Source organism: Salmo trutta, chromosome 11 (assembly GCF_901001165.1).
Source record: "Salmo trutta chromosome 11, fSalTru1.1, whole genome shotgun sequence".
In the NCBI taxonomy this organism is placed as follows: Eukaryota; Metazoa; Chordata; class Actinopteri; order Salmoniformes; family Salmonidae; genus Salmo; species Salmo trutta.
Genome location: NC_042967.1, coordinates 9600044 through 9615604, shown reverse-complemented (window position 1 = coordinate 9615604; position 15561 = coordinate 9600044). Strand labels below are relative to the sequence as shown.

Here is a 15561-nt window from a genome sequence, read left to right as displayed (position 1 = left end):
TACTGATGACAAGAATGCTGCGGAATTCTCGTGTTAAACCACAAGTAGAGCGGAGAGCCCACTGACCTAACTCTCCAGAAATGTGCTTAGCAGCTAAAGCTTCACCACCACCACACAATGAAGTCTATGGAGAACTCAGAGAAAACTGATGAACAAGTGTTTATCTGTATTTTCCTGGAAATATTTAAATGAATGGAAGATACTGTATCTCTCTGTCTTGGTGGTTTAAAATGGAATTCTTGAAAGGGTTTTGTGTGACCTTTAAAGACGCGTCTGTTGCTTCGTTAGAATGTACAGGTAATTGCCAAATGAAAGGAAACACCAACATGAAGTGTCTTAATAGGACGTTGGGCCACCACGGGCCGCCAGAACAGCTTTAATGGGCCTTGGCTTAGATTCTACAAGTGTCTGGAACTCTATTAGAGGGATGCGACACCATTCTTCCATGAGAAATTCCATCATTTGGGGTTTTGTTGACGGTGCTGGAAAACGCTGTCTCAGGTGCCGCTCCAGAATCTCCCATAAGTGTTCAATTGTGTTGAGATCTGGTGACTGAGACGGCCATGGCATAGGGTTTACATATTTATTATGCTCATCCAACCATTCAGTGACCACTCATGCCCTGTGGATGGGGGAATATTTCATCCTATGGGGACATAGCCATGGTAGCCAAAATAATGGCCCAAATAATAGCCTGCACAGCATTTTTATACATGACCCTAAGCATGATGGGATATTCATTGCTTAATTAACTCAGGAACCACACCTGTGTGGAACTACCTGCTTTCAATATACTTTGTATCCCTCATTTACTCAAGTGTTTCCATTACTTTGGCAGTTACCTGTATATCTGAATCAGTGTTCTGGCGTGCTGTAGCTGTATGACACAAAAATAGGCTACAAATAAAGTATTATCATCATCATCATCATTTTTTTATGGGAGTAGATCTCATTGGGGACATTCTACCCTCTCTAGAGAGTACCCAGCTAGAGGACCCCCGGGCGGAGTGGAGGAAGGAGCAGGAGAGGATGTTGAAGGAGTACCTGACAGTCGCCCAGGATGCCCTGGTCACCCAGAAAGAGCTGTACCAGGTGAAATGGATGGATGAGTGAATGCATGGAAGGATATATGGATGGATTGATGGGTAAATAAAATCATGACTGAATGAATGGGTGGGTGAAAGGATGGATGAATTAACAAATAGGATGAGTGAATGGATGAACAAAGGACCGCATTAATGAATAAATTAACAAGACTTATTTCCATTGTGGTCCTCATTACCAGGTCAAAGAGCAGTGTTCAATTGGAAGATCTGGTGACTAAGACATACACACCCTTTAAACCCCCTATGCTCCTTTGAGACCCCTCTTTCAAAGTCACTGAGATCTCTTCTTTCAGCCATGGTAGCCAAAATAATGGGCAACTAGGCATTTTTATACATGACCCTAAGCATGACGGAATGTTAATTGTTTAATTAACTCAGGAACCACACCTGTGTGGTAGCACCTGCTTTTAACTGACTTTGTATCCCTCATTTACTCAAGTGTTTACTTGATTTACTTGTAGGGCATTGCTATTCCAACCAAAACTAAGATGGCAGCCAGTCACCATCCCTGAAGTATCCATCAGTGGAGGCTGGCGAGGGGAGGACAGCTCATAATAATGGCTGGAATGAGCCATCCTCCTCTCAGGAGCATCCACTGGCATTCATCAAATGTGATAGACGATATGGAAGGAAAGTAGAAGGTTCTGGTTTTCTACTAATTTGATTCCTGCCCGTTCAGAAAATCTGATCAAAAGGTCAGGAATGTCCCCGATCTACCAAATTGAGTTTGGAGATAGTCGGAAAAAACAAAAAGACAAAGATGTTTACCCGCAGCGATGTGAGAATTATTTATTTCATCATATTGCATAGTCAGCAGCACTGCAGAAATGGCACCCTTTCCTGAGCTATTCTCTCTTCCTCCCTCTTTCTTCTCCAACTCTTCTTGATCTATTTATTGCTTTCAACATCTATCAAACTTCCTGTCTTATTTACCACCCCACTATTCTCACCACGTCATTTTAACGTGGACATTTTTGGTTGAGACGTTGATCAATGAGTCTTTATTCACCCCCTCAAAAAGACTGCCATAAGTTTGTTGAATTCCCAATGTCTTATCACTATGCTTTCAACTATCTAAAAGTACAACCAAATTCCAATTGAAAAACAATGTCCGATTTTTTACTTAGTTGTCGTCTAAATGTGTTGTCACCGCACTCTCAACAATTTAAAAGCACAACAAAGTTCAAATGGGAAAACAATGTCAGATATTTTGCATTTATACAACTTATTGTCTTATCACTGCGCTTCATCTAATACCACAACCAAATGACCTGGATTGTAGTTGAGAATACATTGAAAGTACATTTGCAAGTGATCAATGCTGTTCGAGATTCTGTGACAGATATTTATCCTGTGAAGATCTCCACAGACCTGCGACCTTTGCATGCTGTCTTGAACATACATACTTTCTATGATTACATAATAAGACTTTTATAGTTACAGTAACCTCAAAATGTGGCCATGGTTTAGTTACTCATTTTAAGGTTTAATCAAAAACTGTTACATTAGTTTGTAAGATAGCCTTAACTTTAGACTGTGTACTGTATTACAAGTCCTATCGAATTGTGTTTTGTTGATAACACTACCAAATATCAACATTAAAGGAGATGTATCTAATGATTTGATAGTTCCATCTGAACCACAGGATTAATCCTATTCTTTAACTTTTAGTTTTGGTTTCGTTGGAGACGTGAATCCAACATGTAATTTGTTAACAAGTTAATAGGCAAGTTAAGATTACATTTGACATCAACCAAAGCTTGGCCTCTCTATATGTATTGTCTATTTTTAGTTGAACCCTGGGTTGATTTGAAACAATAGCCGTTGATGACTTCGCAAATGTTACATAGGCCTAAATGACTTATAGACTATGGTTAGATTTCATTTGCTCTATTAAGCCTACCCTTTGGAATGACTTCGATAGCAACAGTGAATCTATTTAGTTATGAAGAGCTCTCTCAATAATAATTCTCATGACTGCACAATGGTAGTAGTCAGTGACAAATATCAAAGTTAAGCAGGACTGGTTAAAACCCTGGATGGGAGACCAAATGGATAGCTGTAGATAGATGAACTCTCCAGTAGGAGGTGCTGCCCAGCCTATAGTTTTTTTATGATTGTGGATATAACATTGAAGATCTAACACTATTTCAAAGGTACAAATTCAACATATTATATAAGGGTTTGTCTATAATTGAGATTACCATGATGGTGTAATTCTGTGGTTGACATTTCACCCTCAAAACAACAGATAACATTGATGACCTTTTGCAAATCCAATGTATTATCCACATAGATTCCAAGTCGCAATACGTTGACAAATTACGTTGAAACAACATTGATTCAAACAGTTTTTGCCCACTGGGACCTCTCATCCATCTCCTCTCCTCCCGCTCTGTCTCTACCTGTCTCTCAACTTCTCTATTGTTCATGTCCTCTCTTGAATGTCATATCAACAATAACTCCGGCCCTGCCCTACACTGACCCGTCTTCCATCTATTCTCCTCCCTTCTGCCTGTCTCTCTATCTACCTCTCTGTATTACTCCATTGCTCCCTTGAATTTCAACAATATTTCCAGCTCTGCCCTTCTGACCTGACTGCCCTCTCCGTCTCCTCCCTGGTCTGAATGAGCAGCCTGCGAGGCTGATGAGATGAGGAGAGGAAAGGAAAGAGAAAGGCGCCGTGCACCTCACATCTGAAAATTACATCACACGGACTCTGAGATAAAGGCATATCCCAGCTTTGATCAGAGAATGAAATTTTATTCTGAAAAGGCCCACCTACAGGGGGATCAAAGGTTCTCTCATAAAGTAAAAAGGATTCATATTGCCATGGACAGAAGTTAACAAAAAGGTAACAATTGGTTGAGAATGGTTGGGAAAAGTTTGAGAAAAAAAAAAAAACATCCACAGTCTGTGTATTCCTAGAAATAGATTGTCTCACTATAGTTCCTTTTGAAGGGGAGATAAACCTTTTCCAATTATTTGTACAGAAAATGTGTCAAATTGCATCCTAGCCCAAAGAGAACAGACAAGCAATTGAAATTGTATGAATAAAACTGGTGTTTTCCCCCCTGGCCCAGAGTTCACTCAAGGCAATGTCTTGTACCCTGTAGTGTGACTTCATAATGCCTTGCAGGATTACAGCTGATGTTTAACCGCAGGAGAGAAGAGCAATGTGATTATTTCACTAGCCACAAAAACAATGCTGTTAGTCTATTACTTTTATTATTGATATATGCGTGAGAATCAGCAGGTCTCTAGATAATCACGTGTTGCCTATCCGTCAGGCCTATTTACAAAGCTGAAATATGCACTGATTCACCCATAACAGTCAGAAATAGAAAATATAATTCTATAACATATGCTATAACACTGATATACACTGAGTGTACAAAACATTAAGAAACACCTTCCTAATATTGACCTGGTCAGTTTATGTCATGGAAAGAGCAGGTGTTCATAATGTTTTGTACACCCAGTGTATAGGCCTATAGGCTTATAGGATGCCCTTTACAAAAAGTTGAGGCACCACACCCTAATGGAGTAACCCTTATTCGTATCACAATGACAGTTCAATATAAACACCAATAAAATATATGTTTTTGTATTACAGCAATCACAGATTGTCCCTTTAAAGTTATGCAGTGTTGTTAAACTTTCTCTATTATTACGTTCAATAATTATTTCGCCATGTTTATGTAGATATTGAATTATCTGGGGACATATCATATTTTATCCCTGTCACTGTCCCATCATCCTACCTGCCTATATTTTGTATTTTGCAATGGTGCATATTTTTCTCCCAGTTCTTGCATAGAGCAACAGCGGCCGATAACAAAACTATTTAACGCGGCGGTGTAAATGTGTCCCGCTTGTCTGGAATGGGGAATGGGACCGTGGGGATGGGACCAAATACTTCGATGGGACCAGTATAACAAGTTGTCTTGACAACACACATATTCCACTGGTGATGTCTTGGAAAGGGTTAAGCCGCAGGAATGCAACACTCAGGAATGTGCATGCAAATAGATTTATGCTAATGATATGCTAATGCACCGTTGGCTGGGAACGGAGTCAAGTCTGTCTGTCCCGGTCTGTCCCGGCCTATGTGTTCAGCTAGGAACCCAAGATGGAGGGCAGGCAAAGGCAAAACATGGATCTTTACTGAGTTTTTCGTCGCTTTTTAGTATTCCACTAGAGTTTTTACCGTACTTATGGCGGAACTTTTAGAAGATGAACATGCCTAGAAAGGGGAATGGCCAGCTGCCGTTACCCGACGGCTGGGAAGAAGCAAGGGACTTTGACGGCAAAGTGTTTTATATCGACCACAACACTAAACAAACAAGTTGGATAGACCCGAGGGACAGGTAAGCAAGAGAGCGGCTGTTTGCGAAATTTGGCGAAGTTGACACGGGCAGCGTTTGTAAACAGTTTATAAACAATTTATACACACTTTTACGTAACGACACAAAAGGGGTTCGCACAAGCAAATGCCTTGACCAGTAACGTTAACTGTTAACTGTTACAGTAACTAGTTGTATTTTTATAGTGTGAAACTATCAACACGCCTTTGCTAAGTTAGCTAGCATAGCTAATGTCATTGCAAGAACGTGCAGAACGTGTCATTTGAGCATATCTAGCTATTGCAAAAACTGATAACTGATAGCTAGTTGCATAGTTTAGAGAAATTGAATTTTAGCTGGCTATGCCGGATGTTGCTAGCAGCTAGCTATAGTTTGCTAACTGGATAGCTAACTTTCTCATGCCTTGGTTTGGAATAAATTCCTTGCGATGCTAACGTTAGCTAGTTTCATCATTTCAATTAGGATTCAACAAGTCATAGCTGGCTAACGTAGCTAGCAACATTATTAGGAGCTAGAAAGCTATCAAACCAACGTGCTCATTTTATGCAACTACAGCAAACTCGTGAGCTCTGTTGTTGCTGAGTTTCTAGAACTTCTACTGCGTATGATTGCATTTGATCAGAGAAGCAAATAGGTACAAAAATAAAAGCAATACTAAAGTTATTACAGTAAAATAAGCTATAACGTTACACCCATTCTCCCAGAGAAGCAAATATGTACAAAATAAAATAAATACTAAAGTTATTACAGTAAAATAAGCTATTTCATTACAGATGGCTGTACTTACTATCTATGAAAAGGCAATTAAAATGCTAAGCACAAACACTAGGGAAGAAAGCTGAGTCCCCTGCACTCTCTGAAAGGACCCTGATAAGAATCTATGCCACTTTTTTTTTTTAAGCTCCAGCTTCCCTAAGTTATCGTTTTGGCTTTTGTAAATGATTGATTAAATTGCCATGAAAAAGATGGTAAACTGAGCATCTGAGATCCCCCAAATGTATGGGCTCCCGAGTGGCGCAGCGGTCTAAGGCACCGTATCTCAGTGCTAGAGGCGTCACTACAGACCCTGGTTCGATTCCATTGTATCACAACCGGCCGTGATTGGGAGTCCCATAGTGCGGCGCACAATTGGCCCAGCGTTGGCCGGGGTAGGCAGTCATTGAAAAATAAGAATTTGTTCTTAAATGACTTGCCCAGTTAAACAAAGGTTAAATAAAATAAAACATTTCCTCTGGAGAAGTGAAGGCCTCCGGTGCAGATGTATGTTGCCTCCTATGAGCAGGTCTGCTCTAGCTCACTAATCACTGATATGCTGTGCCTTGGTATTGGAGAAATAAAAAACATTTAACATGCAAAACACAATCATCTTAAACTGTAGCATATTTGATTGGCATATTATTATAGGCTAATTTCATGGGGAGGAAGAAACCTAACAGCCCATTGCTTTCAATAATAGGCTAATTCTGTACATTAGCTGGTATTGACACGCACACTTAATTCAATTGAGGTCTTTCTTACCAGGGTTTTATTACACTTGGTTCACCACACGACACAAGCCACTTATGACAAACCATTAAGCTCTAATTATGAGGATAATTGGTCAGAAAGTCCAGCCCTAATGGAAGGATGATGCCTAGCTGCCCTATGGAAATGTGAGATTCGTTAATGCTAATTTAGTTGTACGTTACAGTGTCGAGTCATGCATAGATAGAACATGGGTCGCTTGATTAAAGTGCTCAATGACTGAACAATTCTAGTCATTAGCCTAAGTTCTATTATTTCATTCAATTTGCTTCATATCAATGGCAACAGTAGTCCTATATTGTTGTCATATTGACGCCTCATCATACGTATGTTAGATGTGTGTTGCTGATTGAAACCTAAAGAGTCTGAAGAGAAGGCCATGTGACACCGTGTGCTGAAAACGGATGTTCCAGTCTGCGCTCACTCAGACCCCCCTAAGCTAAACGAGCGAGGGTATAATTGAAGCCAAATGCTTCTATAGTGTGTCTTAATGCCTTATACTGTTAGAAACTGCTAGCTTATAATAGGTGGCATTCCAGCCATTCCTATGAGACCACCACCAACACCGCCAGGCATTGTGAATGATATTCATCAAGTTGCTCCCACTTAGAAACCAGCCAAATCATCATGATCCACGGTTCCCTCCCTCCACCTGAACTGCGTCTAGATTCGACACATTCTAGAATGGTATGAACCTCCTAGAACGATAGGCTAATACCTCTAATTCTAGAATGGTGTTAATCGGCAAGAATGCTAAGATGACGTCTCAGGGTGGAAGGGAATCATACTCAACCCCTTTTCACAATCTCAATCTTGGCCCAGGCTCAGAAACGACCCTAAGGACCTTGCCGTGATATGTTGAGGGGAAGAAATCATATATTGTAAAAACAGATTTGACCCATGGGGATATGTAGGTCTACTATTAGGCTACTATTGGTACTGGCCCTGTATTGTCTGTCGATACATTGTTGTGAAGAATATAACGGTTATAAAGATAGCGTGTACTGTGATAAGAGGGTTCGCCTGACTAATATATCCTCTGTGTTACCTGCGGCCGTAGCTTTGGCAGCGTGCCCTGCTCTTTCCACCTCTGCTACACCTCACCGTCCTGTTCAGGAGAGAAGTTGCCGGTAGGCACAGATCTAGGATCAGCTTGCTCATCCGGCCTGCACTTTGAGATTCTTTACTTTAACGAAAAGCGGTACACAAGTTTAAATAAATTATTATTATTATTATTATTACTCCCTCGTTATTTCAGCCTGATATGCTATTTCTTTCTAGGCATTCTGTCTGTCACAAAGCTAGTTCAGGGCCTGTATTCAAAAATCTTCTCAGGGTAGCAGTGATGAACTAGGATCAGTTTAGCCTTTTAGATCATAATCAATAAGATTACATAGACAGAGTGGACCTGTTCCTAGATCAGTAGTCCTACTCTGAGACTATATGAGTATGGGCCCAGGAGAGATTGTGCTGTCTGGCTTGTAGGGCTGGGAATTGCCAGGGATCTCAAAATACGATATTATCAGGATAGTTAGATGACGATAAGATATGTATTGCGATTCTATATGTACTATGATTCGATTCTGTGATTTAGTTTTGATGTTTCAAACGTGTTGCTCACTGTATGTCTGCTGCAGAGAGACAAGAGAGACCATGAGAAAATGAGTTTTGATCAGTCAGGGAAATAAAAGTGCTGAAAACATGTCGGTTCACAATTTAAAAAGAAGATGGAAAACAAGCTACAGGTACAGACGGCTTGGAGTCAAATAATATAATATCATCCAAAAAGAATATTGTGATGTGTAGCTGTATCAACCCTCCACACCACTAGTGGCTGGTGGTAATCCAATGCCGCTGTAGGCCTATGCACTTAATGGTGTTAATTGCGGACGCTTGTTGACAGCTTGGAAACGCAAGGAAGGCGACTTGATGCATTTTGCTGAAATGTTCAATGATTTGGTGAATGTTGCCATCATATTGTTTTGTTTGGTTGCGAGGTACAGGTTCAGTGCATCATAATAACCATTGAAGTGATGGATTGATGGAACAGAAACATGCATAGGGTGCCACAAAGAATAACTCACTTCATCCGTATAATTTGTCCATAAATGATTCTCCATTGACATGGGATGGAACTTTTCATCATAAGATGGATTCGTGTATGGGAACTGGGAAAAGTCCCATTGCCAGATAGCAACAGGTGTTTCATATTTATAAATGATCCGCCCCTGTACTCTGGCATTATGAAGTAAAGTTGGAGAGCACGGACCCTGCCAACGCAATATCCCCCGATTCATCCCAAAAGGATGCGTTTTGAAAAGATTTTGGTGTGTGTGTTGTACTTGGAATCCAAGTGGACCCTCCCACCTTTAGCATAGCACTCCGACAAGCCGCGCCAAGACTGTCTCATGCTTCACCTGCACGTCATCCCCTCTCATCCCCATGGTTACAGTCAGGCCAGGGACTAGACCTGTTATGTTCAGTCAAGCAGAGGGGACCCTGGCTGGCCAGTGGAGGAATACACATTTTTGGCAGGAAAAAGGAATCCCTCTCTTTTTTTCCACCTTTCTCCCTTGCTTTCCCTCGCCTCTCAAATTCACATTTAAACGAGCTTCATTGGCCGAGGCCTAACTGACAGGAGTGATTTAACGTTGTGCAAACAATGTAAGTTCTACAATATGGTTGACAAATTATTTCAATCTCTCTCGCTGTCCATCCTTCTCTTCTTTCTCACTCCCCCTCTCACTCTTCCCCCTCTGCCTCCCCCCTTTTCTATTTCACTTTCAACTCTCCCTCAGACATCCTCCTTCCTCTATCTTTTTCCCTCATTCTTTCTCTCTCCTCCCCCCTGACGTCTGAAAGGCCCAGCCATCCAGATCTCGGATTTATGAGAGAGTGGCTGAGAAAAAGAGGCCGTGTCAGAGTGCTGCACCACATTCCTGAGCCCTCCCTCCCTCCCTGTCTAAATCCCCCAGAAAAGAGAGGAACGTAAATGCCTCCCTCCTCACTGCTCCAGCCCCAAAAATGTTTATTTCCAGAAGAGGAGGCATAGATAAAACTCCAGCCCAAGTTTCTCCCCTCCCATGCACACACAGGCGTGCGTACACATGCAGACACACACGCACAAATTCTCTTGGCCCTCTCTGTTTGGAGCTTGACCCGTTTAATTGGGGCGAATTTGTACAAGCACGGCCTCTGCCACAAAAGTCTTCCCTCTCTCTCCTTTTTCTTCTTCATTTTTTTGGCGCTCTGTATGACTTTGTTGGCACGGTGGGGAGGGGGAGAACGATAATAAAGGAAGTGATGTAAATCGTGGCTTTTCACAGCTGCTGGCGTCTGTGCTTGAGTCTGAACGAGAGGGAGAAGAGAGAGGAAGGGGGGAATAGATGGAAGAGGGTAGAGAGACAAAAACAAGAGCGTGTGGTAGCCTTGGAGACCAGAAAACATGGCCGCGTCCTGTAATGTGCGACACACATGGCCGTCCACAGGCCACGGTTTCCTGCTCCTCCACTGGCCGGCCAACATATTCCTAGGGGCTAGGCTGAATGCTTTCAATGTGTCTCTATCTAGTAGCCTGCCTCTGTATGTTTTCACTTGTATTCAGCTAACCAAGGTTGTAACGTTCAGTTGAATTAGGTGTTAGTGCTGGGCTGGAACAAAGGCCTGCACGCCTGTTACTGACCTCTTCCGTAGAGCATCTCTTGACACAGGGGTCAACATTCTAGTGTGAAAGTGAATTTCACTCCTGTCTGGAGACGTAGCAGCTAGTTTGTTTTGCGGTGGTCTGATAGGCTAATTGCTTAGGTGCAAAATTAGCTTTGGCCAGAAACGAAGCACTAACTCACATTTGGGGTTTCCATTGTCAGGATGGTTACAGGTTGTTTCTCACATCCATTCAACAATCAGCCTGTTCTGTTCTGGAGATGCTGTCAGAGACAGTGACTAATGGGAGTCTCTTTTAGTCTCTTTACGTCCCCTCAGCCGACCATTGCGGTGAGAAATAGGCCTAGAGACCTTGGATCATTATTACCATGACGACAGTGTACAATCCAATCATCCCACCCCACCTTTCCAGTTGTCTTCCTCTTATCTCTCCCTCACATACCTCCTCTTCACACACTCGCACACCCACTCCTCTCTGTAGTGGTGATGTTTGGCTCCTATTCTGTTGGTCGGGACGCATCAAAAGGTGCTAGTCAGTCAGACATCTTATCTCAGCCACAGCAACAAGCTCCAGTCCAGGTCTTTGTGTCCCACTGCTGACTGTGTGGCTGGCAACCTCAGTGATTTGTCCTTTGATGTGTGAAGGGCCAGATTAACACTTTTCTCTCTTTTGGACATTTGTAGCAGTCTTGGTTATTGTGCAGGGGAAGGAGGTGCCCAGAGGTGATGTATGGGGCTGATGGACGTGTTGGGCTAGCCATTGTGTGTGTGCGTGCGTGCATGCGTGCATGCGTGTATGCGTGTGTATCCGGGTTCAGAGCACAACGATGTGTGTATGGTGATACAGAATGTGTAACATGGCAGTTGGGTGAGGTGAGGATATCTCATTGTGGGGTGGATAGCCAAGGTGTGAGTGAGTTATCCATTTCTGGAATGTGGTACACACACATACACACACACACTGAGGGGCAGACTACCTGTCAGAAGATGTCTCAATAGTCACGCCATAGTGTGACTATTGAGGCGGCAGGTACAGTTGAAGTCGGAAGTTTACATGCACCTTAGCCAAATACATTTAAACTCAGTTTTTCACAATTCCTGACATTTAATCCTAGTAAAAATTCCCTGTCTTAGGTCAGTTAGGATCACCACTTTATTTTAAGAATGTGAAATGTCAGAATAATAGTAGATAATTATTTATTTCAGCTTTTATTTCTCTCATCACATTCCCAGTGGGTCAGAAGTTTACATACACTCAATTAGTATTTGGTAGCATTGCCTTTAAATTGTTTAACTTGGGTCAAACGTTTCGGGTAGCCTTCCACAAGCTTCCCACAATAGGTTGGGTGAATTCTGGCCCAGAGCTGGTGTAACTGAGTCAGGTTTGTAGGCCTCCTTGCTCGCACACGCTTTTTCAGTTCTGCCCACAAGTTTTCTATAGGATTGAGGTCGTGATGGCCACTCCAATACCTTGACTTTGTTGTCCTTAAGCCATTTTGCCACAACTTTGGAAGTATACTTGGGGTCATTGTCCATTTGGAAGACCCATTTGCGACTAAGCTTTAACTTCCTGACCGATGTCTTGAGATGTTGCTTCAATATATCCACATAATTTTCCATCCTCATGATGCCATCTATTTTGTGAAGTGCACCAGTCCCTCCTGCAGCAAAGCACCCCCACAACATGATGCTGCCACCCCTGCCACGGTTGGGATGGTGTTCTTCGGCTTGCAAGCTTCCCCCTTTTTCTTCCAAACATAATGATGGTCATTATGGCCAAACAGTTCTATTTTTGTCTCATCAGACCAGAGGACATTTCTCCAAAAAGTACAATCTTTGTCCCCATGTGCAGTTGCAAACCATATTCTGGCTTTTTTTATGGCGGTTTTGGAGCAGTGGCTTCTTCCTTGCTGAGCGGCCTTTCAGGTTATGTCGATATAGGACTCGTGTTACTGTGGATATAGATACTTTGCACCTGTTTCCTCCAGCATCTTCACAAGGTCCTTTGCTGTTGTTCTGGGATTGATTTTCACTTTTAACATCAAAGTACGTTCATCTCTAGGAGACAGAACGCATCTCCTTCCTGAGCGGTATGACAGCTGCGTGGTCTTATGGTGTTTATACTTGCATACTATTGTTTGTACAGATGATACCTTCAGGCGTTTGGAAATTGCTCCCAAGGATGAGCCAGACTCAGGTCTTGGCTAATTTCTTTTGATTTTCCCATGATGTCAAGCAAAGAGGTTTGAAGGTAGGCCTTGAAATACATCCACAGGTGCACCTCCAATTGACTCAAATGATGTCAATTTTATCAGAAGCTTCTAAAGCCATGACATAATTTTCTGGAATTTTCGAAGTTGTTTAAAGGCACAGTCAACTTAGTGTATGTAAACTTCTGACCCATTGAACTTGTGATACAGTGAATTATAAGTGAAATAATCTGTCTGTAAACAATTGTTTGAAAAAATACATGTCATGCACAAAGTAGATGTCCTAACCGACTTGCCAAAACTATAGTTCGTTAACAAGAAATTTGTGGAGTGGTTGAAAAACAAGTTTTAATGACTCCAACCTAAGTGTATGTAAACTTCTGACTTCAACTGTAGCCTAGTGGTTAGAGCGTTGGGCCAGTAACAAAGGTTGCTAGATCGAATCCCCGAGCTGACAAGGTAAAAATCTGTCGTTCTGCCCCTGAACAAGGCAGTTTACCCACTGTTCCTAGGCCGTCATTGTAAATAAGAATTTGTTCATAACTGATTTGCCTCGTTAAATAAAGGTTAAATAAAATAAATTAAATAGTGGAGAGGGAGCAGGGCGGTGCCTATCCTGTCACTTCAGTACGGCCTCTATTTTGACATTGCTTAGTGTCGCGGCTGACCTCACTGAGTTTTGTATGAGGACATTTCTCGGTGATGGGCCTGTGTCCAAACAGTAAAGTGTTGGTTTGATCAGTGTGATGTTAGTGATTGGTCTGCTGATAATGTGGAGGTTTTTAGCTTTTCAAACAGCCACTCTGATGCTAAACTTGTAGCATAGTAATAACTGTAGATAATAGTCATAGTAGGCCAATACCTATAGTAGGACAGTGCGAGGACAGCAGACTAGTCCAGAGACTGGCTTCTTGAGTTCAAAGGTCGACGGTGGTGTACGGAGTGCAATAGTCGGTCGACCCAGCCGAGGGGACATACCAGGAATACCGCCTGTCTAATTTTTTACGTTTACAGCCGAGAGGGAGCGTGTATACCAGACTGACAGCCGCCCAGGCCTGGAGAGATGGCCTGTGTGTGTGCACCTGTTTGTTAGCATTAGCGTTTGTGTGTCTTAGAGTGAGAGTGCACTGAATAAACACAGTGAAGTACGCCGGGCGGCATGCTGGCTTGGCTTAAACTGCAAGTTAATACCCATTGCCCACATTCTTAGACTTATCCAATATAGACTCTGTCCCAGTTTCTCAAACAGATTTTGGAGTTTCAAAGATACAACACATTCTTCCAAAACCGCTCTCTCCCTCTCACTCCTACACCCGTTCTCCACCCCCATCTTGTCATGACCCTGCCAGTGAACTTGGCTGTCTCTCGTCTACTGTCTACATGGGCCAAGTCATCCAAACTGTAACGATCGTCGTTGAAGGGGGACCAAAACGCAGCGGGTAAAGTGCTCATCCTCTTATTTATTAAAGAAAACGCTTAATCAATACAAAACAAACGACGAAAACAGTCCAGTAAGGTGCATAGACTATACTAGAAACAACCACCCACAAAACCCAGTGAAAACAAACACAACTAAATATGGCCTCCAATTAGAGACAACAACCAGCTGCCTCTAATTGGAGGTCATTGACAAAACTCACATAGAACTAGAAAAGCTAGAAAAACATTGAAAAAATAAAACTAGAACCTAAACCCACAATACCCAACCACACAAAACAAACACCCCCTGCCACGCCCTGACCAACTACAATGACAAATAACCCCTTTTACCGGCCAGGACGTGACACAAACTACCAGTGGAAAGGAGAGCGGGAACAATGTACAGGCAGCCACCCAGCCAGTCCTTGGGCAACGCATCCCAAATAGAAGGCACAGTGGTTTAGTGTCCCTTCTCTCTCCCTGTCTAGCCAGACTTCCCCCAGCCTACAGCCAGCCACACAGTAACAGAAGGGACCTTGGCTGAGTGAGTGGTACCACGACCCCAGTTTTAGACTTTGGTCCCTCAGGAATGTGTTACTGTTACTGCTGGATGCTCCAGTGGTGTTGTTGTTGTTTAGTGGCTTGTCTTTCTGAACTCTAGTTTCTAAGGTCACTATGACAAGTTATAGACAGTCTAACCAGCCTTGTAGTAATGGATGATTCCTTCATGGCTTTTCTTTTTACTCGTCTTTTTATATGAATGAACCACCTTATGTAGTTTATATATTGGTTACGATATGCACTAGCTTTACGTTTCATGTGTTTCTGTGTACAGATACTGTATGTTTCTCTCTCTCAGGTTGACGAAGCCCCTGTCATTTGCGGACTGTGTGGGAGACGAGTTACCGTGGGGATGGGAGGCCTCATACGACCCTCAGATTGGCATCTACTACATCGACCACATCAACAGTAAGTTGACAGGTTTACCTCAGTGTTACCCCACTCATTAACATTATGTCTATGCCCAAACCATCTGGGCAATCCACCCGGGCAATCATTGATCTGTCCATTCTAAACAAAGGACCCCAGGCTATTTCATCCAAGATTCCGCCTCAGATGTTTTGGCTGGGGTATTCCGACACTGGATTTCAATTTCTCAAACACAACACAGAGAAATTCGTAGAATGGCAGAAACTGTAATGATGTAGATTTTTTTGGTTTTCTTTCTCTGAATTATGTGTCTGTAACATCTGCTTCCAACTCACACTCTCA

The 15561-nt window shown here is 42.5% G+C and overlaps 1 protein-coding gene across 1 annotated transcript in view; it reads left to right on the top strand.

Moving 5' to 3' along the window:
- Positions 1 to 5181: 5181 nt before the first annotated feature.
- The window catches only part of LOC115201997 (protein WWC2), a 46079-nt gene continuing 35699 nt past the window's right edge, over positions 5182 to 15561 (top strand). Inside the window, exons 1-2 of the mRNA XM_029765857.1 lie at positions 5182 to 5476; positions 15149 to 15258. Of these exons, the coding sequence (XP_029621717.1) occupies positions 5343 to 5476; positions 15149 to 15258 (244 nt within the window). The 5' untranslated portion in view covers positions 5182 to 5342. The remainder of the gene's footprint in view (positions 5477 to 15148; positions 15259 to 15561) is intronic.